This window comes from Onychomys torridus, chromosome 10 (assembly GCF_903995425.1).
Source record: "Onychomys torridus chromosome 10, mOncTor1.1, whole genome shotgun sequence".
Classification (NCBI taxonomy): domain Eukaryota; kingdom Metazoa; phylum Chordata; class Mammalia; order Rodentia; family Cricetidae; genus Onychomys; species Onychomys torridus.
The window spans coordinates 25,708,674-25,735,773 of NC_050452.1; the positions used below are offsets into that span (position 1 = coordinate 25,708,674).

The 27,100-nt window shown below is 53.5% G+C and overlaps 2 protein-coding genes across 2 annotated transcripts in view; both read right to left on the reverse strand.

Annotated features, from left to right (window-relative positions):
- Nucleotides 1-13,610: 13,610 nt before the first annotated feature.
- On the reverse strand, nucleotides 13,611-19,721 carry Castor1 (cytosolic arginine sensor for mTORC1 subunit 1). The gene is made up of 9 exons (XM_036201084.1): nucleotides 17,521-19,721; nucleotides 16,923-16,993; nucleotides 15,708-15,895; nucleotides 15,491-15,623; nucleotides 15,139-15,262; nucleotides 14,731-14,844; nucleotides 14,482-14,564; nucleotides 14,294-14,388; nucleotides 13,611-14,192 (listed from the first exon to the last, which is right to left on the reverse strand). Exons 1-9 carry the CDS (start codon nucleotides 17,631-17,633, stop codon nucleotides 14,115-14,117), a joined length of 999 nt encoding a protein of 332 aa, XP_036056977.1. The 5' UTR covers nucleotides 17,634-19,721; the 3' UTR covers nucleotides 13,611-14,114.
- A 333-nt stretch (nucleotides 19,722-20,054) lies between these two features.
- Tbc1d10a (TBC1 domain family member 10A) overlaps nucleotides 20,055-27,100 on the reverse strand; it is a 31,529-nt gene continuing 24,483 nt past the window's right edge. The window contains exons 4-9 of the mRNA XM_036201083.1: nucleotides 23,577-23,683; nucleotides 22,928-23,042; nucleotides 22,785-22,850; nucleotides 21,895-22,084; nucleotides 21,661-21,815; nucleotides 20,055-20,877 (exon numbers count right to left, since the gene is read on the reverse strand). Of these exons, the coding sequence (XP_036056976.1) occupies nucleotides 20,410-20,877; nucleotides 21,661-21,815; nucleotides 21,895-22,084; nucleotides 22,785-22,850; nucleotides 22,928-23,042; nucleotides 23,577-23,683 (1,101 nt within the window). The 3' untranslated portion in view covers nucleotides 20,055-20,409. The remainder of the gene's footprint in view (nucleotides 20,878-21,660; nucleotides 21,816-21,894; nucleotides 22,085-22,784; nucleotides 22,851-22,927; nucleotides 23,043-23,576; nucleotides 23,684-27,100) is intronic.

Sequence of the window (27,100 nt, forward strand, 5' to 3'; positions counted from 1 at the left end):
GCTGGGTGCTGGTGATTTGGCCCGTGCCGCTCTGGGGTGACAGGGCTCGGCTGGGTGTCCTGCGGGCTGGCAGCCACTTTATGCCCGACAGGGCGATTGGCCAACACCTCGTGAGGTGGGTGGGGAGGGGGAGGGGGAAGGGCAGGCCTTCTGGGAACATGACCCCAAAAACCAAAGTCTCCACAGGCGGCCAATGGGCGCCAGGCGCCATGACAAGCCCGCTCCTCCTCCCGTTTTCTTCGAATTCGTTCTTCGAGGTCAGCCCCACGCCCAAGGATGATGTAAACCGCAGCCTCAGCCTTTTTGGGGTGAGCGGGCAGCACGGGGGTCTGTGCCATCTTCAGTGAGTCAGCCCAGGGGTCAGAGCAGGAGCTGCACGCCAGGCCTCTGGAAGCCCAGGCCACCCTTGGCCCAGGAACCACCAACCTCACAGGACACTGAGGTTTAGGGCTAAAGGGAGCTAGACATCTTCCTCGTTGAGTGCCCTTCCCACCCTCTCGCTTGGGCTGTCGGGACATCTGTGAGCGGAAACCACCAGGCTCTGGGCACAGAGCCAGACTCGGGCCCCAAGACTCTAATCCTAGGCCAGCATCCTCTAGCCCCGAATTAGCTGTTCCCTACAGCCTTCCCAGTCCCAGAGCCCCTCTCTGGAGACAGGATCCTCTCGGGAGACCTGGACACTTGGAACAAGAGAGAGTAGAGACTAGGTCTCAAACCTTCTGACATGCTGTGTGCCTGAGGCAGGTCAGTTCACCACTCTGAGCCTCACCTGTGCCGTGAAGAGGAGAAAAGCATTTCTGGGTTCACCTCACAAGGCCACTGCCAGCATGGACATAAAAGGCAAAAGAGCCTTTGAAGGAAAAAAAAAAAGACAAAACTCGAATTCCAAGTACCGGTTTTCGGGGGACGGGATGCAGTGGGGCGGGGGAGATGGGGAAGCTGTGAGCTCAGAGGGGGAAGCTGGAGGGCGGGGGGGCTGCTGCGGTGGCAGTTGGAGACCAGGTTTCACTTTCTCTGAAAGATAGTGATCCATCATGGGTGGGTCTTCTGCTTCTCAGCACCGCGGAACATGACGCCATACAGTGTCTCCTAGTCGGTTGGCTGCTTTACTGTGGTAAACTGAGACCCAGGCTGACCCAGGTCCACAGCCCACGCTTGGAAGCCCCAGCATGCCTACCCTGCTAGAATGAGCATCCTTAGGCTGTAACCTCGGGGACCAGAGGTAGCCTGAGGAGGTTGGGTGTGGGTCCTGGGACTGTGGGGGACCTGAGCTGCTCCAGCTACAGGGACCCCAGAAGGAGCCCAGCCCCGGCCATACCACCTGCCGCTGGTCCTCATGTGTCCATAGAACAAACATCTTCACCCCCACACCCCCTCCTGAGGCACCTACCCACCCACTCCCTGTGCCCAGCAGACTGCTCGCCTTGGCGGCAAACCACCAGACTGGCCCAGTCCAGATCCTCTTCTTGAGGTCTTCATTTCCTTCTGCTGAATTTCTCACCTCTGCCCACCCCAGGGTGCTGTTCCTTAGGGCCCTGGACAGGGCTCCTTCTGCATTTCACATCCCTGATGTCATCCTGGGACAAGCCCTTTCCCCCTACACCCAAGCCCTGGCAGGGGGCTGTCTTATCTCACTGTGGCGAGGAGATAGAGGGAAGCTCTGTGCAGCCCCGGGTCTTCTGGCTGGAGAGCACCTCTGGACCACTGTGTTGGCAAGAGGCCCTCCATCACCTCTGCTGTTTCTTCCTCCCATCATGAATCCTACTCTGTCTCCTCTGTTTAAAGCAAGAGGTGAAGCTGCCCCCTGCAGAGTTGAGAGGTCATCCAAAGCTGGTCGCAGTGGTACACATTTGTAATCCCAGCTTCTTGAGAGGCTGAGGCAGGAGTGTGAGCCAGAAGCCAGCCTGGGATAGACAGGGAGACCCAATCTCAAAATGAAATCGAACTGGGCACATGGTCCCAGCACTCGGGAGCTGGTGGCTCACTCCCTGCAAGTTCCAAGCCAGCCAGGGAGGGAGACTCTGTCTCAAATAAATAAATAAAGTAAAAGGGGCTGCCAGTGTCTGCCAAGGCTAGGTGCTGGCCTGGACACTTGATGTGTCTACCAAAGAAAAGGAAAGGAAGGAAGGAAGTACAGTTTCCTTGGTGTCTAAAGGCCCATGCTCTTAGCTCTGGGGCCAATCTGAGTGCTGTGTGCATATTTATTTCCTGGAATTGTCATAATGGTGTACAGCTGACCCTTGGTATACACAAGTGGCCTCCTTCCCAAAGGTACCAAAATCTACCGAAGTCTCAAAGTCTCAGACCCTTTTGAAAATGGTGTAGTGAGCTGGGTGGTGGTGGTGGTGGTGGCGGCGGCGGCGGCGGTGGCGGCGGCGGTGGCGGCAACGCACGCCTTTAATCCCAGCACTTGGGAGGCAGAGCCAGGCGGATCTCTGTGAGTTTGAGGCCAGCCTGGTCTCCAAAGCGAATTCCCAGGAAAGGCACAAAGCTACACAGAGAAACCTTGTCTCAAAAAAAGAAAATGGTGTAGAGGGGTTGGGGATTTAGCTCAGTGGTAGAGCACTTGCCTAGCAAACGCAAGGCCCTGGGTTCAGTCCCCAGCTCCAGGAAAAAAAAAAAACTAAACTAAAAATGGTGTAGTGTATGCATGGCCCCTCCATCTGGCCTCCGTGGACTGAAGCCTCCCTAGATGACATGCTTTGTGCAAACAACCGTGTTGTTGGGGAATCAGAAAAAAGAATGTCTGAGCACGTTCCTTGCAGAGGAGCCCATCTCAGTCTGGCTTTATTTTCGGTACACTCCTCTTTGCAGCCTCTGAGGTGGAGCCTCTGGATGGACAAGTCGGGACACTGTTCCACAGGCCATGCAGCCTCAACAAACTGGGTGCTTCTCACCACTGCAGAGCTGGACGTTTGAGTCAAGCTGTCACCGGGACTGGCTCCTCTCTCCTTAGTTATTTATTTAGGCCAGTTCTCAACTGTGTAGCCCAGGCTGGCCTCTGACTCCCCCTGTGGTCCAGATTGGCCTCAGGTTCTCAATCTTCTTGCTTTGGCCTCTCTAGTGTTGGGATCATTGGAATATGCCACCCCACGTGGCTGCTCCTTGGCTTGTAGGTGGCCACATTTTCACTGTGTCCTTACATAGTCATTTACTGCTTCTGCATTTCTGTACCCTGATCTCCTTGTGCGTGGTACATGCATGTGTGCATATACGAGGGTAGGTGCACGTACGACTCATGTCTGTGCTTGTGGAGGCCAGAGGTCATAGTTAAGCATCGTTAAGTGTCTTCCTCTGTTCTCTCCACATTTGCATGCAGTGTGTGTGGGTGGGGGGGGTGTATGTGGATATGTGTGTATGTATATGCCATGTGTGTGGTGGTGGTATGTGGATAGGTGGGGGTGTATACGTGCACACGGAAGCCACAGGAGGACACCATGCATCCTGTTCTAGCATTCTGTCTTATTCCCTTGAGATGAGATCTTTTATCTGAATCTGGAGCTAGGCTAGCAGTTGAAAACCCCAGGCATTTCCGTTTCTACTCCTTACACAGTGCTGGGGCTGCAGGCCGGCATGACCACGTCTGCCTTTTCACATGGATTCTGGGGATTTGAACTCAGGTCCTCGTGCTTGCAAAGGCCAGATGCTTGCATCTCCCCAGGCCCTGATTTCTTTCCTAATCCAGTCACACTGAATCAGAGCTCACCCAATGACCCTTTTTGGTTTACCTCTTTAAGGGCCCCATTTCCCAATACACATCTGAGATACCATGAGTTAGGATTGTACATTACGACGCCAGGAACAGGCTCCAGACCAAAACAGAGGAGTCAGGATTGGAGGGTGAGACACCAGTGGAGGGTCCTTGGTGCTACACAGAGGCAGTGGGAGTGGCCCAGAGGCCCAGAGGCGGAGCCTCACTACCACCCAGGCAAAGCGTGAGGGAAGATGCGTCAGCGATTCTGGTGAGGTCAGCTCCTAGTGACGTCGCTGTCGCCAGCAGGAAAGGCTTGCAACAGCTAGTATAAATAGGATCCTCAACCACAGGGCTCGGGCTGTCCCCTCTTCCTGGGCCACGTCAGCCAGGTCCTCGTGATGCAGAGAGGAAGAGAGGGTGGGTTTGCTTCCGCAGAACTGCTATCTCCCAGCCTTTCCGGCCCACCCTCTGGCTGTGAGGGCTCTGCCTCTTTAAATGCATGGACAGGACCTGCCACAGCCTGAGGTGGGGTGCAGGAGGCTGCTCCATTGGGCAGAGAGGGTGGACCCCCACTTGCTGGGTCAGAGGTGGACACAGATTCAAGTTCCAGTCTCTACTGCTCATGAGCCTGTTGTTCTCCACCAAGTCACGTCCTCTATCAGGGCCTCAGTTTCTCTTCCCTGTAAACCTCAGTGGCACGATTCAACAACTAGAAGCACAAACAATCTGATTAAAAATGGGCAAAAGGTGTGGTGGCACATGCCCGTGATAGAAGCAGGAGGATCAGGAGTTCAAGGTCAGCCTCAACTACACCTTGAGATCAAGGCGGTCTGTGCTTCACAAGATCCTGGGGGATGGGTGGGGTAGTGAAACTGGGAAGAATGTGCTGGAGATGGAGCAGTCAAAGAAGCCTGGATTTCATTCCCAGACCACGCATGGAAAGGTCAGGCATGGTGGCCTACGCCTGTGAACCTGGCAGCGGGGCGGCAGAAATGGCATCCCAGAGGTTCACTAGCCAGCCTAACTGGTGAGCTCTGGGCTAACAAGAGACCCTGTCTCAAAGGAGGTCACTGGCATTCCTAAGGATGACAGCCAAGCTTCTCCCCAGCTTCTAAGCGGTGCACACACACACACACACACACACACACACACACACACACACACCGTTGACAAAGGTTTTGATCAGACATTTCCCACTGAAGAAAAAGATACAGGAATGTCCTAGAAGTGTATGAGAGGTTGCTCAACATCAGGAGGTGCTAGTGACGTACCACACCATTCTGGGGTAAGTCAGAGACAGACAATAGCAAGTGTTGGTGATGATATGGGGACACTAGAACCCTTGTAGAGTAGGGGCAGGAAGGCAAGACAGCGCCTGGGAAGCAGTCAGACTCACACAAGAATAAGCCCAGCAGGTCCACTCCTAACCTCATGTCCCAAAACACGACCCCAAACACCTTTTAGTTGTTTTTCTGAGGCAGGGCCTCACTCTGTACCATAGGCTAGGCCCCACTCTGTACCATAGGCTAGTCTGCAATTCACTGATCAAGGTTGGCCTCAAACTCATGGTAATCTTTCTGCCTTAGCCTTCCAAGTACTTACAGGTGTGCACCACCACATCAGGAAAACAAAAAACCCAAAACCACCTTGTTCTAGTGAGAAGCAAAACCAGAAAATACACGCCTCCACAGAAACCTTCAGGAATCACAGGAGATTATTTGCATTCCCCCAAAGCACGGGCCCAGTGGTCAGAGGAAATGGATAAACAGAGTACGCAGACAACACAGTGGAATATTAAGTCACAAACACGGTGATATACTGACATGTTCACAACATGGATGAGCCTTGGAAACCTTCCATCCAAGGAAGGAAGCCATTAGGAAAGGCCATTGACACCGTGCGATGATGCTGATGCACACACACCAGGTCAGGGCAGGCAGCAGCAGAATGGTGGCCAGAGTGTTGGGAACCCAGGGGTGGGGAGTGACTGCTAGCAGAATCTGGGGAGGAATGACTGACTAGTGGTGGACCAAGAACTGGATAGTGGTGATGACCATGTAGCCCTGAATGAAGGGAAAACACAGATCTGCGTAAGTCTGATAATATGGAGGGCTGTATCTGGATTTTTGTAAGTGTAGTGAGTGGTGCAGGGGACCTCTTAAAATACTTAGTGCCACTCAAGGGCTGAGCCTGCCCCTCAGTGGGAGTTTGGTAGTTCCTGGGCAGATAAAGGCACACATTGGTTTATGTCATTGGGTGGTTTGGGGGCAGTTGGGAAAGGTAGGGTTACGTAAGACCCAGTGAGCAGGGACATGCCGGGTCAGGGAGGTCATGGGCCTGGGGGATCCCTTGTTCTCCAATTATCAGAGTCATCCTGGAACCTGGCGAGTGAGACTAGCTTCCCCCCACCCCCTACAGGGTAGTCTTGAGCAGGGAGAAACGAGGAATATGTAGATAGAAATATATATAAGAGACAGAAAACAAGGATAGCCTCGGGAGGGTCTGGATCAAAACCCACCAGCCCCATCTGTCTCAACTAAAGGGCTTTTAAAGGAATGCCAAGGGGTGGAGCAAAAGACCCCCGTCCTCAGCACAGCCAAGTGCAGACCATCCCAGACACCTGGTGACCATGCACATGGTCAAGCCATCCCCTAATGCAGTCCTGCTGTGTAAAGCAAGTTCTGACCTCACTAGGAAGCTTTCGTGGGCTCTCAACAGGTGTGCTCTATGCCTCCCAAATCGAGTAACTGACCCCCAGGTCTGAAGCCTTATTCAGAGGAGAGCAAGAAAAAGGTGAGAGTTCCTTTAGTTCTCTCTCTCTCTCTCTCTGACACACCAGCCATTACCACAGCTCCTGTGACCAGACCCGCCTCAGGGAAACCCAGACCGAGGGAAGCCTGGGGACAGTGACATCAGGCATACTGACAGGCTGACAACAGAGCAGAGGCTGCCCAGCAGTCCACTGGCTGGTTGCTCCAGGATGACCCCACCACCCACTATGAGCCCAGATTATACCTGTGAGATAGGAGAAGGCACAATGACCACAGAAGGTCCAGAGCCCCCACAGAGCTGTGTCCCTTCAGGAACACCATGTCAAACAGTAACATGATAGGAGTTCAGCTATATGCCCACATTACTTGTGATGACAACGTAGAACACACTGCCCACTTTTTGAGACAGGGTCTCACGTAGCCCAGGCTGGTCTTGAGCAACTGCGTAGCTGACACTGAACTTTTGACCCCATTACCTCCACTAGTGCCTGCCATTGCAAAGGCCTATAATAAGGTGTGGGGATTGAATCCAGGGCTTCATGTATAAAGCAAGCACTCTACTGACTCATCTACCTCTCTGGCCTTTGGAACAGACTCTTGCCTAAAATGTTTGGTTTCCCTGGCCCCAAAAAACCAGGTATGTCTCTAGATTTTTCATGTGCCAGGCTTGGCATTACACATCCATGCAGGGCACACCACTGGATTCTCATAACGGCTTTGGAGCCAGCTCCATTTTGCAGATGGAGAAACCAAGGCATAGAAGGCGGAATCCTGGAAGGGGAGAAAATGCAGGCTGGAGCCCAGGTAGCCTTCCTAGGCCAAGAGACCGGGCAGCATGTTTAATGGATTGTCCAGAACTGATACTGCCAAGTGACAGAAACGACAGTCTCCACGGGGGCAGGGGTAAGTGGCATAGGACCATGGGCAGGCGGAGGAAGGAAAACAGGGAAGGAAAGTGTGTCCTGTGCTCAGGGCGCAGACAGTGCCCAGGGTGCAGTAGGGGTGAAGAAACATAAGAGGACATCTGTGTGGCTGTCCAGATGTGGCCATCTGCAGAAGCTGCAACACGGGAGATTCCTGGCTGCCAGCCTGCAGGACCCAGACATGCTCTGCTGGCACGTATGCACTGACCCATCTGTGGCCAGGCTTCTGGGAGGACAGCACCCTGGGGTGCTGGTCAGAGCAGCTGATCTCAGGCAGTCTAGCTGCTTAGGTCTTTCCAAAGGAGTCAAGTCTCTGTCACCCTTGTCACACCGGAGCACATGATCTTCCTTCTGGGCAGCTTTGAAAACATGCTGACTTTTTCCTGGACTCTTTTATAGCATGTTCAAAAACTTGCTTTTTTGACTACCCAAGATTGCAACACTTTCCAGGAAAAGTAACTGAAAGAAAAAAGTGCCACACGTCCCCTCCTTTGTAAAATTCACTTGGGCACCCATTCCACAAAAGTGGCACCTGCTGGCCTCCCAAAGAAGGGAGCTGCCAGTGGAGAGCTGACTTCACTGTGTATTGGGGGGAGGGGGGGAAGAGAGAGAGAGAGAGAGAGAGAGAGAGAGAGAGAGAGAGAGAATGTGTTGTGTGCTGTACTGTGCGATGCACAGGTGTGGAGGCTAGAGGTCAATGCCCAGTGTCTTTCTGAGTCACTCTCCACTTTATTATTCATTCATGCATTTATTGATTGATTGGCAGGGTCTCACATCCATCTATCTATCTATCTATCTATCTATCTATCTATCTATCTATCGGAAAGTTCTCACACTGACCCTGGGTCTCACCAGCCTGACTAGAACTGCTATCCAGCAAGCTCTAGGGATCTGCCTATCTCTGCCTCCCTCCCAGTGCTGGGGTTACAGATCTGCACCACAGCCCCAGATTTTGCGTGGATATTGGGCATCTGAATTCAGATGCTCACACATGTAAGGCACATTACTGACTCTTCATTCTCAGGAATTGAGCAGCAGAGACAAACAAACAGGAAAGGGAAGTTATGGATGGGCATGGTAGTGCACACCTTTATTCCCAGCACTCAGGATGCAGAGGCAGGTGGGTCTCTGAATTTGAGGCCAGACTGGTCTACAGAGCAAGTTCTAGGACAGCCAGGGATACATAAAGAAACTCTGTCTCAAATAATAACTAACTAAATAATAATTTTAAAAAGTAGAAGATACACACGAGGAAAATGTGGGAAGAAGCACCTGAACGACTTGGGAGAGAAGCTGTGAAGAAGTCACCTTCTTCCACATGTGTTCTTGGGGAGATCCCAGAAAATTCCACAGGATTACATTGATATAAAAAGCCTAACAGCCCCAAGTGGACAACCCCAAATGTCTTCAAAAGGTAATGAACAAACACAATGCAGCACGCTGTACATCAGTGTGTTAGCAGCCATGCAGAGGACACGCTGACACGTGCAGAGGACACGCTGACACGTGCAGAGGACACGCTGACACGTGCAGAGGACACGCTGACACGTGACGAGGATACACCGACACATGCCAAGGTGTGGATGGCACTCAAGGACATTAAGGTCGATGGAAGCTATGGCACACTGGTCACACATTATATGGTTGTGTGGTTCCACGAGTATGAACTGAGAGGAAAATGCAGAGAGAATGTGGATTGGTGATGGGCAGGGCAAGGAGCAATGGCCTCCTTTCGGGATGGTGAAAAGGTTTTTAACTAAATGTGCCAATACCCCTGGATCACTCCATTGAAAATAGCTATCAGGATGCCTGTATCAGCCCTGGGATCATAAGGATGATGAGTTCTGGGCCAGCCTGACATAAAAACAAGACCCTGTCTCAAGAGAGGAAATAAAGTAAAATTATGCAAGTTTTATGTCAATGTAAAAATTGGGGAAGAAGCTGGAGAGATGGCTCAGCAGTTAAGAGCACTTGTTGCTCTCTCAGAGGACCCGAATTCAGTTCCCAGTACCCATGCGTTCACTTACAACCACCTGTAACTCCAGTGCTTGGGGATCTGACACCCTCTTCTGGCATCTGCAGGCACTGCACACACGTGGCGCACATACATGAACAACTATTGTTTTAGTTGGGGCACGGAGGAGACGGCAGTGGGTAAAGCGCTGACATGAAGACCTGAGATCGAATCCACAGCACCATATAAAAGCCAGGCATGGTGGTGGGCTGGCACTGGGGGTCAGGGACAGGTGTGTTCCACAGGCTCACTGGCCAGCCAGTTTAGCAAGAACATAGAGCCCCAGATTCAAGGAGACTCTACCTCAAAAAACGAGATGGTACCGGGCAGTGGTGGTGCACGCCTTTAGTCCCAGCACTCAGGAGGCAGAGCCAGGCGGATCTCTGTGAGTTCGAGGCCAGCCTGGGCTACCAAGTGAATTCCAGGAAAGGTGCAAAGCTACACAGAGAAACCCTGTCTTGAAAAACCAAACAAAAACAAAATCAAAAAAACAAAAAACAAACCCAAAACCAAACCAAAGCAAAACAAACAAACACAAAAAAGAGGTGGCAGGCCACAGAGGAAGACACATGACTTTGACCTCTGGCCTCCACAGACATGCATCCCTGTATCCACATACATACATGTACACGCGTGCATACACCATACAAACACTAAGAAAAATTAAAGAAGGGCTTAAAAACACAGCAAGGGCTTAGGGTGTTACTCAGTATGTGAGAAGTCCTGGTGCTGTCTTCAGTGTAGAAGGGAGGGAGGAAAGACGGATGGCGGAGGGGGAAGGAAAGACGGATGGCGGAGGGAGGGAGCCAGACATACAGCCACCTCGGGAAAGCCAAGGGTCTCCAAGGTTACGTGAGTGAGTGGGAGGACAGGGACTTCAGAAGGAACTGAGCAGCAGGGCTGTATTCCTCAAAGGACATGCTGGGACAACTCATTTGTGCAGCGACAGGAAAGGGAAATCGAATCACTAAAGCCAGCAGAGGCCAGGAACAAGAACACCCATGAGGTGCTATGTGCTGATGGGGGGGGGCAGGGCAGGGGCTGGAGAGCAGGTGCTATCTTGGGGTCTAGACAGAAAGCTGCACACGTTTGCTTTGGGGGCAGCAGGCAAGGGAACAGAGTGGGGTGAAGTGGAGGCCCCTAGAAGAGCTGAAACAGGGAGGGAGCAGGGGGCAACCTTGTCCTTGGGAATTCAGGGGCCTGGAGAGACACAATGGGACCGAGGGCACGTGTGATCATGTAAACACCAAAGATGTCCTTGATTCAGAGCCACATGTAGCCACACATGCAGAGTCAAGCCCACAGGGAACATTCATACAACACAGACACACATATAGACAGACATCCACATGCCCACCAAAGATGACTGAGTAATGACCACACCAGGACACCAGGACACTGTCCCTTCTACATACGTATAGGTGGGTATTTATACACACACACACACACACACACACACACACACACACACACACACACACAGCACTGGCATCCACAATGCCACAGTCAATCCCCTGGAAAGAAGTTCTGGGCACCACTAGGACAGACTCATGGCTCAGAACCCCAGCACCATGACCCTCTTGGGAAAGTGACAGACAGGGGCCATTGCTCAATATCTCCACCCTATCCAGCCACGGTCAGGGAGGAGCCAGGGGCCAGACCTCGCGTGCCTGCCCACACAACCTCTGTCAGCTGTCCCCAGCAGCAGACGGCCGCCACCAACGCAGACAGCTTGGATTACAAGGGATCTCACAAAACCTTTCCCATCCTTTAGGGCTCAGCTAAAGTCTCTCTCTCTCTCTCTCTGTCTGTCTCTGTCTCTCTCTCTCTCAGACATGCATACACACTTTCCAAGCCTGGTGGGCACACGGACCCTTTTAGAACTCTGGTTTTGTTAGCCCTAACTGTGGCCTTGAGCAAGTCACTTTGGCCCACTGTACTTGATTTCATCTATGTAGAGTGAGGAGAAAGACTATATCATATGTGAACCACCAGGCATATCCCGTTAACAGCCCTGCCCCTACGGAGGGGAATGAGGTCAGTAAGAGCAGCAGCTTCCTCCTGAGCATGCAGCGCCAGCTGCACACACGCTCACCTCCTGCTCCTGCTGGGCCTTTCCTGCAGGGCAGGATCCTGGCACAGCAAAGTGGCAAGCAAGCGCTTTCCTGTGAGGACTGGAGAGATGCTTAATGGTTAAGAGCACTTGTTGCTCTCACAGAGGACCAGGGTTCAGTTTTCAGCAGCCACATGGTGGCTCACAGCAATCCATAACTCCAGTTCCAGGGGTTCCAATGCCCTCTTCTGACCTCTGTGGGCACTAGGCATGCATGTGCAGGCAAAAACACTTACACATAAAATAAACAAATCTTCAAAAAAAAAAAACAAAAACCAAAAAACAAAAACCCCAACACAACTGTGATACAACTTAGAACATACAGGACCAGGCAGCCCTCGGGACAGAGGTCTGGAAACCCTGAATTCCTATTCCTGTCTTTGAGGATGGCCTGAGATGGATCCCTGTGCACTGACAGGATCAGAGGGCAGAAATGGGCCCTGGCTGAGGTTTCCTCCTGTCCCATCTCCACTTGTCTGGACCCACACCTCAGCCAGAGCAGGGCCCTGAGCTGCATGATGGAGCCTAGGTGTACCTTCTCTAGCCTCTCGGGCAGACCTGCCAGCGCCAGCCCAGGCTGACACACTGACTTCCATTGTCCCAAGACCACCTTGGAGGCCTACATAGAACGAAAGGGTTGGGTCCCAGCCCCCACCTCAACCTGGAGACTGCTAGGCCCAACCTAGAACATCAGCCTCCAGAAAGGCACTAGGCTGGGGTGGAAGCCCCTCTCTAGGGTACTTTCTATGCCCTGTGCCTGCTTCCCCACATGTCTGAGGCCCCCTGGAACTCAGTGGACCTGCTAGAGGTTAGAACCCGAGCCCTGGGACTCCAAGGATCCTAATGCCTTGAGAGCCAAGGCCCTCCACACTGACAAAGTCAGGTGTGGACACAGACAGAAGGGGGCACACAGTTACATACTGTACATACCACCAAGATCTAGGCTCATCGAATCTGCAGCCCGAGGCCCCAGCTGGATCAGACAGTGGGCAGTCCTGAGAGGCAGCCGAGGCCGGTGTGGACCTGGTTAAGGCCTGAGGCTTTCGAGAGCCAGGATGACAAAGGCACCCAAGCCTGAGAGTGACTCACAGGCAGGCCCCCAAGTGGCCCAGGGCCAGCTGGGCACAGGAGAGGCAGCCCTGAGTGTCCTGTCCCCCCCTCTAGTGCAGGCTGCCCCAGCTCCAAGCCTGAGCTTACACTAGTCTCCCATTACAGCAGACAGGATTTCTCCATCCTGATCCCAACCACAGACAAACTCCATGGATATGCTCCCTCCCAGGTCCCAGAAGGAATTGGTTCCTGGGCCTGGAGAAACTGAGACTGAAGGAGAGGACTGGCCAAGGCCTCTCAGCACTCACTCACCATGCCGGGCTGTGCTCTAGGCTCATCGGATCTGCAGCCTGAGGCCCCAGCCTTCGGGTCCCCAGAGCCAGGTGGGCATACTGCCAGAAGCTTAGCCTGTGTGCTGGCTTTTCTGAGGAGTCACTTTGACCTGGGTACACAGAAGTCACACCCTTCTTCCCCTCCTGAGCCTGGGTGGGTCTGAGCTGAAGGCATCTGATAACCTCTCAGGGCATGTGTGGGGCCCTGACCGCTGCAATGGAGTCCTGGTCCTGCTAAGCAGGAGGCCCCGTGACGGAAAAACCCAGGCCCGGATGTGAGCAAACATATAGCACCGGAGGGCAAAGAGGGCTCCAGGTAGCCTCTAGGGTCCGGTCTGTCTGCTTAGCCCTCCACCTCAGCAGGAAAAGGCCTGACCACCATTCTAAGTGTCATAAACTGTGTGATTTCTCCATAAGAGGGACATAAGAATCGGGGCAAGGCCCATAGGAATGCAGGCAGTTGTCTGGGAGAAAGGTGCTTTGGGACCTCCTGGATAGGTTTCCCAGTGTCCAGCCAGGGGACTAATAGATAAGAGGACGGGGGAATTTCTCTCAGTGTCCAGAACTCTCTAGGTCATCCTGTAAGTAACTAAGAATGAACAGACTCTAGACGAGAGATGAACAGCTTTGGTTGGGAAGCATGTGACTCACCACAAACGTGCCGGAGGCCTCAGCTACTCATCTGTAGTTACGGAGGTGGGAGAGACACTGGCTGTCACTCAGAACCAGAGGGCCCGGCTCAGCAAGTCTTTTATTTATTTTAACAGTCATGAAAATAAGTGAGATGTAAAAACCCTTTCCTCGGGAGCCCGGGAAGGGAAGGCACTGTCGGCACTTCACCTGGCCAGGAAGGCCAGCCAAGCTGGAGACCAGAGTCCAGCCCAGGGCAGCAGGACCCAGCCAGGTGGGAGGGGATGGCTCGAGCCTCACGCAGGGACTGTGCAAATACTGAGGTCATGGGGGAAGTGAGGGGTTCGGGGTCTAAGCCCCAAGCACCAACGTGTCATCTGTGGTATAAGACATTCGGAGCCAGCACCTGCCCACCGTGCCTAGGGGAGCACACATGTCCACGGGTGCCGGCTCCATGCACCTTACATATAGACAGCAGAACCAGGGTCCCTTGGCAGGATCAGGGGCTCACTCTGCAGCCTCAGGAAAGAGCTCAGAAAAGTCTCTGAGAGCCCAGTGGTAAGGGAATGCTGGCAGCCTGGTGTTCCCTAGGGACCTTTGGAGGTCAGGCCTTCTTGCCGTCGCTGGAGTACATCAATGACACTGCTGATCTCATCTTCAGGAACCTGGGGTAAGCGCACAGCATGAAATGCCAGGGATGCCCAACCCCCTAAATCACCTGGGATTTCTTCCTGTCCCCAACCTCCAGCCCAGCCCAGGCACTCACCAGGGCATGGTCAAAGTTGAAGGTGCTGATGTAATAAGCAGAGATGTCAGCAGCCGCCAGGGGACCCGCGATCTGGGCCACAATCCCACATTCATCTGAGGGTTGGAGACACGGGTGGCTCAGCACGGATGCTGTGGCTACCCACAGGCTCTCCCTAACCCCCAATATGGGGGCAGAGTGGTCCTCACCGAAACCCAGGGGCTGTCCTCCAATGCGTACCATCCTCCACAGCTCTCCAGAGGAACTGGTCAGTAAGAGGTCACTGGGGAACCTGGGGAGGCAGGTGGGTGATGGGAATGGTACCCAAGCATCCCTATCTTCCCTGATCCCCGGGGGATGTCCTCCTGCCCACCACAGAGCCTGGCACCCTACCCCCCCTTTCCTGAGGCTGGCCGAGTGGCTATGGCCTTCTTGGGGTCAGGGAACGGGTTACATACTTTTTCTGGGTCTCTGCATCCATAACAATGGAGATGTAACCCTCAATGAGGGAGAAAGCGAAGAATGGGATGGAGCTTGACTCAGGACCACCTGAGGCTGCCTCCTTGGGGACACTGGAAAGGGATGACAGGGTCAAGGGCTCCGCCAGGCACATGGCCCTCTCCATTTCCTGACTACCAGAACACAGAGGAGGAGCCAGAATAGACGGCTCTGGGAAGGCCCTTGAAAGAGGATCCTGATTTCCTGAGGGATGAGGTTCTGTCAACACCTCTGGCTGAGGGCTAATGGGCTGTCAGGAACCCTAAGACACTGAGCAGGATACAGAGTGACAGAAGGGATGGATGAGACAAAGGTCAGCGTGCAAGGCGCACTAGTGAGGCCAGAGATGGAGTGCATGCATGGCCCACCTGTGTGAGTAGAAGAGGACATCAATGAGGGTGGTGGCAATAGCTGGCAATGTCTCAGGGTCCAGCGTGAGGACACAAAATCGGTTCTGCGGGCTCTGAATGGGATGCACGGTGGGACTGGGCCCTGCTCAGGATACATGGGCCACAAGGTGAAAAAGCAATCCTGGGCTGGGGTGACCCCTGGTGGCTGGGCAGGGAAGGGCCTGGGTGTACCTATCCCGTCCCACACTGACAAATGGTGTTTGCTGGTCCGAGGGAAATACCCATCCCATCCATCCCATCCCTTTAAAGGACAAGCCCTCCTGTGGGAAAAGGTCCCACCCAAATCGGGGTGTTGGAGGGCAGACCTTACCGTGCTGGGCTCGGGGAAAGCCATTGCTGGAATCTTCCTTGGCAACAGGCACAGGCTCCCCGCCTACTTCACGGTAGATTTGGAACTCCTGGGCCAGTGTGTGGATCACTACAGATAGGTCCTGCTCCCGAACCTGGGTCAAGGCAAACAACACACATTATGCAGCCCCAGGCACCTCTGCTTACGCTCCGCATCATCAGCACCTGCCCAAACCCACCAGGATGAAGTCTGTCTGGTACGTGGACAACATCAACACAGACACGTGGTGCTCAGCCAGTGGGGCAATGACAGACCGGGCAATCTTGGTAACTCCAGCAGCCTGCATCACCGCACCACTGTGAGATGATACGTTCATCACCAGCCACGTGGCCTCAGCAACTTGCAGGAACTCGGATGGGGGTAGCTCTGTGGGCAGAGAGGTACACGCCTGGTTAGTCTGAACCTTAGTGAGTTTGTTCTAGCAAGGCAGGTCAGGAGCTGTCTCCCACTCCCATTCTGCCTTGGTGTGTACACAGGTGTTCTCGAACTCAGGATTAGGGTCAAGTCTCAGCTTTAGCAATTTGCTGTGTGACTTGAGGCCAGTGGTTTTTCATTGTTTGTTTGCTTTGAGACAGAGTCTTACAATGTAGATTAGGTTGGCCTTGAACTCAAACTCATCCTCTCGCCAAAGCCTCCTAAGTGCTGGGATTCCAAGCCCTGTTTAGTCTCAGTTTCCTATCTGCAAAATGGGATATTCCTCGGGACTTTTCTGAGGCTGAAAGGGCTTCATCACACCACCAGAGGGCGCCGAGGGATCTACTGATGGGTAGGTGCTCGCTTGTTCTGTAGATTTCCCTACAGAACAGGGAAACAAAGTCCTTTGGGAAGGAGGCTAGGACAAGCTCCCGGTGGCTGGCTTGAGACTCCAGGCCTTAGAGGACAGGACAGGCAGGCAGAAATGGGAGCCAGAACAGGGACAAGGGCCAGTGTGGCTGCTGTTCGCCCAAGCACAGCCAGGAGGCCCCAGGACCCTGCTCTGGGCTTGCTGCCTGCTCCTGCATTCCTTCCCCAACCCTCAGACTCCTTGCCTTCCCAGGCCAGGAAAGGAGAAGCCGGTTTTCACTGGAGAGATAATTCCAAGAAGAAATAATGACCAGGGGTTAAAACAGCGACAGAAACACCCTTAATCTGGCCTAAAAACTGTGAGAACCCCCGCCCTTGCTGGCCTGGGACTCATATCCAGCTCTTTGTGGGCTTTAAGTTTAGAAAGCTCTCTAAATACTGTTAAACTGCCATGACTACATCTTACATAAGAGAAAACAGTACTCAGGCGAAGAGTGGAGGATTCGAACCCAGACCCATGCCTTAGCGATCTAAGCTCTTGGGAAGCTAGATTGATTCCCTGCACCTTGTAAGAATACGGTTTAGAGGTGAGCAAGGGGCCAGTTCCCACCTTTAAAGCCCTCCTCATCCACCATGAGCGTGTAATCTTCCGGGGTCTCCGTCAGGCTGAAGAACTTGCACCTAGTGAGAAGGGAAGGGGTGGGAAGACTTTCAAGCTGGACAGGACAAGTGAACTTTGTTCCAGCAGCACTAAAGGACCCCCCGCCGGGCGCCTTCCCGACCCGCCCTCAGGCCTCAATTTCTTCCCTGGAGGAATGTGGTCTGGGTCCCACCTCTCCGATCTCCCGCTGTTTTCCAGCTCCAGATCTCCCCTGCATTCCACACCCTAGAGGTGTCGGGCTTGGGGTTCCCCTAGACAACTCTTAAACTTGACGTGAGGCGTTTGGGAGAGGGCTAACGCAGGGCTAGGAAGGCATGCTCCATTACACTGCCTATCCCAGGCAGTTTGCACCTTGACAAGCCCGGGGAGGAGACCTCCCCAGGCCGGATAGGCGGCGTCTCAGAAAGGGTAGGCCCCGGCCGGATGGCGGCCAGCGTCCCCACCCGGTACCCGCTCCCTCGCGGCGACCCTAATCCTCCGCCCCTGACCTAGAGTGACAGAGGAGCCCCCACCCGTCTGACCTGCGCCCCTGAACCCGGGTGCGCACCGGCTGCGATGGGGCAGGAAGAGCAGCTTGATGAGTGGGTGGGTGTAGAGCCAGAGGCCCGAGCGGGCGAGGCTCAGGACCCGCACCCGGTGCTCTAGGATGTGAAGTTCCATCGCAGTTCGCGTGGCCACGGCCCCGCCGCCAGCTAGACCCAGGCAGGAGGCGGGGCGGCGCCGGGCTTAAAGAAGCGGCGGTGAGGGGCTCCACACCGCCCCGCTACGCCGCGGGCCCGCCCAGCCAGCGACCCACTCTTCGGCGGCCACGCCCACAGCCGCTCCGAAGTGGCCACGCCTCCTCCCGAGCCCAGCCTTCCCGGCCCTGCGGGCTGCCCTCGAACCCCGCCTTGGCCTGCTGTCCATTCCTCTAGCCCCAGTCTGGGGCTCACTGCTTGCTCCCACCCCTGGGTGGCGTCCAGACCACGCCCCGGCTACGCCCTTTCCGCTGGCCGCAGGCCGTGTTGGGTTTGGGAACATGCAGGAAGCTCGGGGTCCTGTCTACCCTCCAGGCCTGCACGTGGGCTTTATGGTTTGAGGCTTCAAGACTTGCCGGAGTTCGGCGGGGGCCGGAATGCTGTCCACCAACCTCTGGAGCGTGGAGGCTGGAGACTCGCAAGCGGTACAGCTGTCCGTCCTTTACTTGCTGGAGGCAGTGATTGCAGAGCTGACCAGGCTGATAGGGACTAAAGATTACTAAGCAAGGACTGCCATATTTCATCCCCTACCTTGCCATCGTTTTGACCAGCTGAAACCTGGCCTGCGGGTCCGTTTTTTCAACCTGACTTCCAGAGTAAATGCACCCCTCTAAGAGGAGGCACAGAAAAAGCCCTATCCAATCTGAGGAACATACTGTGGGCTCTGAAGCTTGAGGTTATTCTAGGGAAACAACCTAGACGTACCTGGGAAGGCCCAGGGCTCAGCCATTGAGAGGACAAGCATTTGCATTTGAGGCTCCCTGGGTATTCAGGGCAGAGACTTGAGCCTTGCAGAAGTCTCCTTAAAACTTGTCACCATTAGCTGAACTCAACTGGTCTGAGCACATCTAGATTTGCTTCAGATCCAAGAAGGCCCCAAGCACTGGCAGACACCCCAGGTAGGATCAAGCATCTGAAGGTTTAAGAAGACCCCAAGGCTTAGCAGGAATGAACAAGCACAGGTTGGTTCCATGGCAGGACACAGCATGCTCCAAGGGGCCCTTATTTGGCCCAGGCACTCAAGCCTCAGCTTGGAGGCTTTGAACAAGGTAGGTTAAAGTTGGCCTCCGGTGTGATCAGGACCTAGCAGGCCCATGCAGGACCTCATGCTCTGGACTCTGTGCAGACGGAAGCTGGGCTCAGCCCTGTTCCTGGCTTTTCTAGCTCCAGATGATTCTCATGGAACATTGTGCAGCCACCACATCCTGGCTTGTCCTCTGGAGAACTGCGGGGAAGGAGGGGAGTGCTTTCCAAAGGCTGAGTCCATCTCCCCATGGCAGGTGCGGAGAGTGGGAAGCCATAGGGGTGAGAGGCAGGAGGCAGAGAGTGAGTGAGCTGTCCAGACCCTCTGGTGACCATTCACTTTTTCAGCCTCAGTATCCCCAGCTGTGCCAGGACAACATGTTCTAGGCCTGGCTGTGTCTGAAAGCTCCCAGTGAGCATCTGTTTCTCCCTCCCTGTTCCTCTTATGGTCTGGCCCAGCTTGGTCTCAGGCCAGGAACAGCCACTATTGTTTGACTAGGGAAGCTGCTTCCTCAGCAGAAGGGGGGCCTCTCTCAGGGACACCCTGTTCTTGCTATTGCACTGAGCACCTGCCTGCCCCTCCATGGCAGTCTGCTCACTTGGCTTGGGGTGCAAATGTGGCTCTTGGAGGGCAAGGGCATAGAACTCCTTTTCGGTCAGGCACAGCCCAGCCTAACAATGGACCATGTCAGCAAATGGAAAGTTGCATTGTATCAAGGAGGCCAACTTCTCCCGTTACCTGTCTGCCTCTGGTGGAAGCCTGTGTCAGACATCTACAGTGCCTCACCCTGGTGGCAGCCCCTGATACAGCGGGAAGTGCTTATAAGTTAATTGGGATCTGAAGTGGCATTGAGGCCTGGCCCTGGAGGAGGAAGAGCTCTAAGCTACCTGTTCAGGGATTCACTCCCAATCCCCCAATAAAAAGTCAGTTATCAGGCCAGGCACACCTCTTTAATCCCAGCACTCAGGCAGATAGATCTCTGTTGAATTCAAGGTCATCCTGGTCTACAAAGTGAGTTCCAAGACAGCCACGGCTACACAGAAAAACCCTATCTCGAAAAGGCAAAAGAGAAAAGCAAGAACTTTGGGGATTATTTCCTGCTTTGCCCACTGGTGGGCTTCAGCTCTGGAGTGACTCATCTATGTCAGAAGATGGGCATGGCATCAGAGGTGGGTTGAGAGAAAATAGAGCCTAGAACAGCAGCTGGCTCTGGACTTGGTGCCTCCTGTATCAAAGGTTATGTTTCAGAGGGGTTCCTGCTTGGTTAGGGGCCCAGAATAAAGGTGAATATCCCTTCTGGATCCCTAGCTGCACACCAGCTCTCTATACAAGCCTGTTTATTTCCGTACAAAACCATTTTTCTATTTTACACAAAGAGTACCCCACTGCTTCCCCACATGTCAGCACCCTAGCCCTGGGGAACACCCCAGAACGATGGGCTGAGTGAGACCCAACTCATTTGGCCATAGCTTCTGCCTGTGCTGGCTGGGCCAGCTTGACTCAAGAGAAAATAAATAAGGAGGCTCAGGCAGAATCCGTACTGGGCCAGCCAGATTCTATCCCAGCCCAATGACCAAGCAGATGGGCCTTCAGGTACACAGGACCTGGAGTGTTGTCAGTCTTTGAACCGTGTAAGATGTGTGGAGACCCCACCTGGAGGCCTGAACTCCCAGGGTTACAAGTAGGTGTCCTCGCTCTCCTGGGAGGTCAGGCTCTCCTGAGAACGGTGGTAGATTAAGTCCTGGGGAACAGAGTCCTGTGGGACTGGTTCCTGGGAGACTGAGTTCTTTGGGGGCACATCCTGAGGAGGACAGGCATCTCCTGAAGCAGTCACCACTGTGCCTTGATTGGGGCCTGGGGACTTTTCCATCTGCCCACTGGCCTTTGTCCTCCTCTGCTCCTTCTGAACCTGCTTGGATGGCTTAGTTTTGGAGCTGAGGAGGGTTGTATCTGGGGGCAGGCGGATGGACGGTGAAGGCTGCAGGGCAGGTCGGGGACCAGGCTCTGCATCCAGGATGGCCTTGGCACCATGCATCCTGGGTGGAGAGCGACACTCCAGCTCACCACGGGTCTCTTGCCAGCGCCGCAGCTGGATGAGGTGCTCCCGCTCAATCTGGCGCTCTGTCACAGGCAACTCTATTACCTTTGGGACAATGAGGGGTATGTGAGCACAGAAAGAATGCCCTTTCCCTTCTGCCTCCAATCCTAGGCTCTCCTGCCCACCAGCAACCCCTAACTGTGGCTGCTAAAAGCTGAACCAGGAAGGATGGTTGTGGTTTGAATGTCAAACGTGAGTGAGACCCACTGTCTCAGAAGAAAAAGCTCCCTACAGTTCACAGGCCCACTCACCTTCCATCTTGGACAGAAGGGGCTAGACTGAAATGGGTAACCCCACTCTCAGCCAGTATTGCCCCCTACCGACCAGGGCAGCCTGGCTGTCCAGGCTTCAATTCCAGTTCCACTCATTTCCAGCTGGTTACTAAGGAGAGTCACTTTGAAATTCTGCCCGTATGAGCCTCTATTTCCTCAAACGTAAAACGGAGACAATGCTGGAAGTGGAATACAAAATGGCTTTGTATGTCTACCCCTGCAACATGCGCTAGCATCTGCCTGGCTTTCTCCCCCCACCAGCCCCAGAAGCTGGTCATGCCTATGTCTCTTAATTTGTAGCCCCCCAAAAAACAAATATACACAAAGAGAAATGAGAGGGCTGTAGATCACAGCTCTTCTCTACTCCCAAAGTGGATTAGCTAAGGAAAGTACTACAAAGCTAGGCCTCTGTGCTCCACTCGCCTAGCAAAAGGATGAGGTCCATCCACCCTGACCTGGGCTGACCAACCCTGGGAGCAGGGGCATATAAGGCCTCCTCCAAAGCCATTGCCAGCTCCCCTTCCCTCCGATAGCAAGTGGGAGACGTGGGCCGCACCTCTTGGACTAAGAAGGCTTCCTGCATGATCTTGGGGCTGAGGCTCCGCAGCTGCTCGATGGTTTCATACTGGCCCTGGCAGGCTTTGAGCTTCTCAGGGGAGCCTAGTGCATGCTTCAGCAGTACCAGCCCCACACGGAAGATGATCTTGACTCCTGTATGGGGCAGGTGATGAGTCCAAGGGAGGCTTGTGGGCTTCTTTTGCACCCCCCACAGTCCAGCATAGCCTGGTACCTTCACAAAAGAACATGTCCCAGACCCGCAGCACGGAGCTCCAAGGCAGGGTGCGTGCAAAGGCACACATGAACCACTCTGTCATGTACAGCAGGGGGTCGATCTTCTGCCGGCTAAGGTGCTTGTGAGCCACAGGGGACACCTTCTGTAGCAATGAGAAGAGGATCTCGCCATCCAGCTGGATTGCCTCCTGAAGAAACATCAAGGCCACAGAGCCATGAGTACAGCCCATAGGGGCTCCTAATGCTGGGTCAACATTAATTCATCAGGTAGCTAGAGCCTATAGCACTGGCAGACAGGTGAACAAACCTACAGAATGGGGGAGGGAACAATGGGCCTGAGTATCCCAAACAAGGAAGGAACAGGAGCTCCAGCCTGTCAAGGCCAGAAAAGGGCCATGCATGGGCTAAAGGCTGAGGGAAAAGCATTCTGGAGGAACAGAATGGAGCTTCAAGCAGAAGCACCTCCCACCCCCACCACCTTCAAGAAGGACTCTCTGTAACCATGGCTATCCTGGAACTCACTCTGTAGACCAGGCTGGCCTTAAACTCACAGAGATCCGCCTGTCTCTGCCTCCCAAGCACTGGGATTAAAGACGTGCGCCACCACCGCCTGGTTCTAGCATGAGCTCTTAAGCCTCTGTCAAGGTCAAGGAGGGAGGGACAGGAGCCTGGAGGAATTTTGATACTTCCAAGTGAGACCCACTGCCTCAGAGAACATTAGATGGTCAGAGGCACAGATGGAAGTATGTAACTGATGAAGCTGGTGCCTGAGTGGCCTCTATCAGGTCTTGGACTTTAGCCTAGAGTATCTCTGAGAGAAGTGAGAAGGCCTTGGAGTGGCCACAGAAGGCATCCAGCCTAGAATGTCCCAGGCCAGCAGGTACTCACCAATTTCTCACTATAGTAGCCAGGCAGGTACTTCTCGCAGACTTGTACCAGACACCAGAAGGCTTGCTGTGGGTGAGAGAGACATGAGTGAGCCCTTGTGGCTGGGGTCAGGTCCGGTGCCCACCCACCCCAGTCCTGGGTACCTCAGCGGGCATGTGCATGAGCAGCACAGCAGCAATGGGTGCCTGGGCCTGGCAGTAGCCCTCCTCGGGGCGATACAGTGTATAGGCCTTCAGCACACGGAACAGGTCCTGTTGGCTATGGAGAAGACAAGCAGGATAGAATGGCTGGCATGACTACTGCCCACCACTTCACCTGTACCTCACTGGACCAGACCTGCCCTGGAACCTGCCCTTCCCTGGAAAGGATGGTGCTTGTGGTCACCAATGGGTCAGGTCCCCCCCCACCCAGACCCAAGGACAGGGCCCAAAGAGAAAGCATGGATTGTGCAAAGAGAAAGCATGGATTGGGCCAGGGCTGGATAGCAGATAGACACAGACTGAAGAGCAGCTCTGCCCCCTTGCCCAGTATGTCACCCCCTCCTGCCTACTGTTTTGGTCCACCAACCTCTCTCCCTACATCAAGAAGGCCTAACCAGGAAAGTCTAACAGTCTAGAGAGAGAAATGATGCAAGCAGCCCAAAGAGTCCCAAGTGGGTCAAGCACACCACACCACACCACACCACAGAAGGTAAAGGCTAACAGCAGGGTTTGGGATACATGCCCCCAAAGTCACTGTACCTTCCCTGACAGCCTAGAGCCACCTCCCAGCCCACATGCTTAGCCTGCTTACCCATGGCCTCCTCGGGACACAAACATCTCATGGAAAGGGAACTGCCGGTGCAGGTCACGTTCAATCACATCTAGCCACTTGGGGTCCCCAGGAGACGTGTCCAGCTCCTGGAGGCAAGGACATAATGTCAAGAAGCAGTGGGGGGGGCACTCCTGGTAGGAGATAATTGTTTTGGGTATCAGATTAGGCACCGGAGGGACCCAATCTCTGAACCTGGCCTTCCTGAAGACAGATAAGAAAACCCAGAGGCAAGAACAGCAGAACCCTGGGAAGCCTGAGAGGGGCCCTAGCTCTCAGAAGACTTGTTTGGTTTTTGTTTTTGAGACATGGTTTCTCTGTGTAGCCCTGGTTGTCCTACAACCCACTCTATAGGCCAGGCTGGTATTGAACTCAGAGATCCACCTGTCTCTGCCTCCCAAGTGCTGGGATCAAAAGCATTTACCACCACCACCCAGGTCTTAGAAGATTCTTATGAGCAAGTATCTATCCTGGCTGTGGCTGGAATCACAGAGTCAGGACTCTGCTTATCTAGGGATAATGTCGAGTCCTTTCAGATAGAAGGCTTCTTCTTAACAATGGCTACAGGTGTTACCACTGCTCAGAGCCAAACGCAGAGCTGAGTGGGAAACACACATGGGACTCATTGGCCCCTTCCCTACCCCAAAACAGATCTTGTCATAACACCCTGTTCACAGATGAGAGAACTGAAGGATCAAAAGAAAGTTGCACAAGGCCTAGAGTATAAAAATGATGGAGCTGGGGCAAGAAAGCAGGTGTGAGTCAGAGCCACCAAACCCAGATTCTCTGCTGTCTGCATCCCGTGTTACAAGTATGGCCTGTTCAGGACTTCATTTACAGGTCTGCCATCCTATCTGTCAGGCTGTAAGTGCTTGTCTAGGTACTGAGGTTTCAAGAGTTTAACAACTTCTTCAACCCCTGAGTGTGTGTACTTCTGAAAAGCCACCAACCTCTAACAATAAAAAAGTTGCACAGTCATTTGATCTGATTGTTGACAACATGCACATGTTTTCTCAGGCTCACTGAACTAACTCTATGCTCAAAAGTCTGTCCATCTTACTCTCTGTAAACCCATACATCAATTTTCAGAAGAGAAAGAATAAATACAAAGGAACTCCAGAAGGCTGGGCAGGGAGACCAAACAAGTACTACACCTGGGCAAGTCCTATGAAGCAAGGCCTTGGCAAACATACCAGATGGGTGCAGGCCGGGCTTTGGCCCTGGCTCACAGTGACCAGTCCCCTTTTCTCTCCTGGCCTGAGGTAGTGGTATTTAGAATACTAAAGAACTAGTGTGTTCTCTGTGAAGAGTGGTCAGGGGCAGAGGAGGGCAGCCTGGAGTTTACACGGTTGGCCTGGAGAGGACTCCAGCTGTTTGTTGGCAGCACTTGGCCCTGAAGGACAGAGAGTCTGAAGGGGTGGCAGCACCGGACTAGAAAGCATTGGCCCAATCAGTGAACCACATCTCCTGGAGGCTGGTGTTCATCTAAGGCTCTACCCTTAGCAGGCCTCAGTGGAATGGCCTTCATTACAGTTCTGCCACCCTATTCCAGCCCTTTCTCTCAGCAGTTACTCAGGTTTGCTTTGATAGTTGAGCTCAGTGCATTCCTTCACAGCCCTTGGCCATCAGGAAGTGACCCTCAGACCACATCCTCTCCTGATACCTTTAACATGTGCTGTAGTCTTGAGGGGCTTGCATGGTAGGACCACAAGAGCCTTCACATTTCTTGGCCCCATCCTCTACTCTGTTTCCTGTCTCTAGTGTGTCAGAAACTGGATTAGAAATCAAACAGTGAGAAGAGACTCATGAAGTGTTAAAGGTTGCAGGGCAGAGGAAGGGCTGGGATTTTTCAGTGGAAGGAGTGGGTGTCACCCCCTGGAGCCCCAAGGACCTTCAAGTTTGCTCAATTCTTCTGGTGGTTCCTGAGAACCCCAAAAGTCAGCTTCTTGGATGTAGGATCTGGTACCTAATCCCATGTGGACTGCTAAGGAAGGAAAAGGGTAGCTGCAGAGTCTTCAGGGAAAAAGAATGCTAAATACCAGAGGCAGGTGCAGCTGCCAGCAGACAGATGTGCTGTAATCACTGGGCCTGCAGCCTCTGTGAACCTAAGTGGTGCTGGAGGTGCTTCAGGAGATGAAGTCAGAGAAAACAAAACACCCAACAAAAAAGAGCAGGAAGATTCTGCCAAGGAAGAGGCAAGAAAGAGCAAATGCTAGAGAAAATGGAGCCACCAGATCCTGTACTATGGGCAGAAGGCCCCCAAGCACAAGAATGGATAAGAACACTAACACACAGGTCGGCCCTATGCTTCCCTGTGGCTCAGGCACTCAGAGCAGAAGAGAACACCCCACCCTTGTCTACTTCCTCAAGGTCATCCATAGGTAAGTCCTTCCAGGTGTGCTTGAGAACACTGGGCCCCGGTACTGCCGTGATGACCCACCATCCATCTTCAGGGTTCCAAGAAGGCCTTTCTTGGCAAATCTGCCTCCTTATATAAGCAGCCTACCAGCCATCTCAGGGGTGGCCAGTTCCTCTCTGGACACTAGTCTAGACACACACATACAAAGTTCTGCGCTTCTGCTGGACCGTGGTGCATGCCTTTAATCCCAGCACTTAGAAGGCAAAGGCAAAGATCTCTTGAGTTCGAGGCCAGCCTGGTCTACAGAGTGAAGATAGTCAAGACTACACAGAGAAACCTTGTCTTGAAAAACAAACAAAAAACAACTAAAACAAAACAAAACCCAAAGATCTATGTTTCACTTCACTGTGGACACGCTCCTTCTAGACAATGTACCCAGGAGGCTAGCTACTCACAGCCTTCGCTCTCATGTCTGGGCCCTATGGATTCTGGGTGGAGCACCTATCCCAGAACCGCCAACTCTGACCAGGATGGAGCCCACTGGAATATAGGAGATAGAGCTTCTAGAAGGAAGATTATAGAGTTAGGTTGCTCTTGTGGGACCTGGTCTGAGTGCTGTGTGGGAATATGTATCCAATCACCCTGATTCACAGCTGCCTCTAGCCAAGTGCTGCCACCCACCAGGCCTGTCTCTCAGGGCCACGTGCTGCCAATAGCTGGAGCCCTCTCCGGGCCAACAGTGAAAACTCCAGGCTGCCCTGCTCTGCCCCTGACACTCTTCACAGAGAACAGGTCTGGAGAGAGAGAAGTTATTTACTGAAGTATGAAGGATATCAATAAAGAGTTAGTGGCTGACAGCCTATCAGTCTATCACTGCCTATCATTAATTCCAATGGCCTGGGGGAAGCCCTGATGCCTGGAGCCACGTCTAGAGGTAAGCTGGGTCGACCCCAGGGAAGCCAACTTCTACCATGGTATTCTCTGGGGGAATAGGCTCTGTAGTTCAGTTCAACGAATGGAAGAGTATTATGCCATGTCAGCCCTGGGGAGGCAGGTGGGAGCAGGATGGTGTGGCATGACTACAGAAGGCACCATCTCTGACCACCAAGCAACTGGCTTCTGACCCCCAAGTAGCCCTGAAGACTAC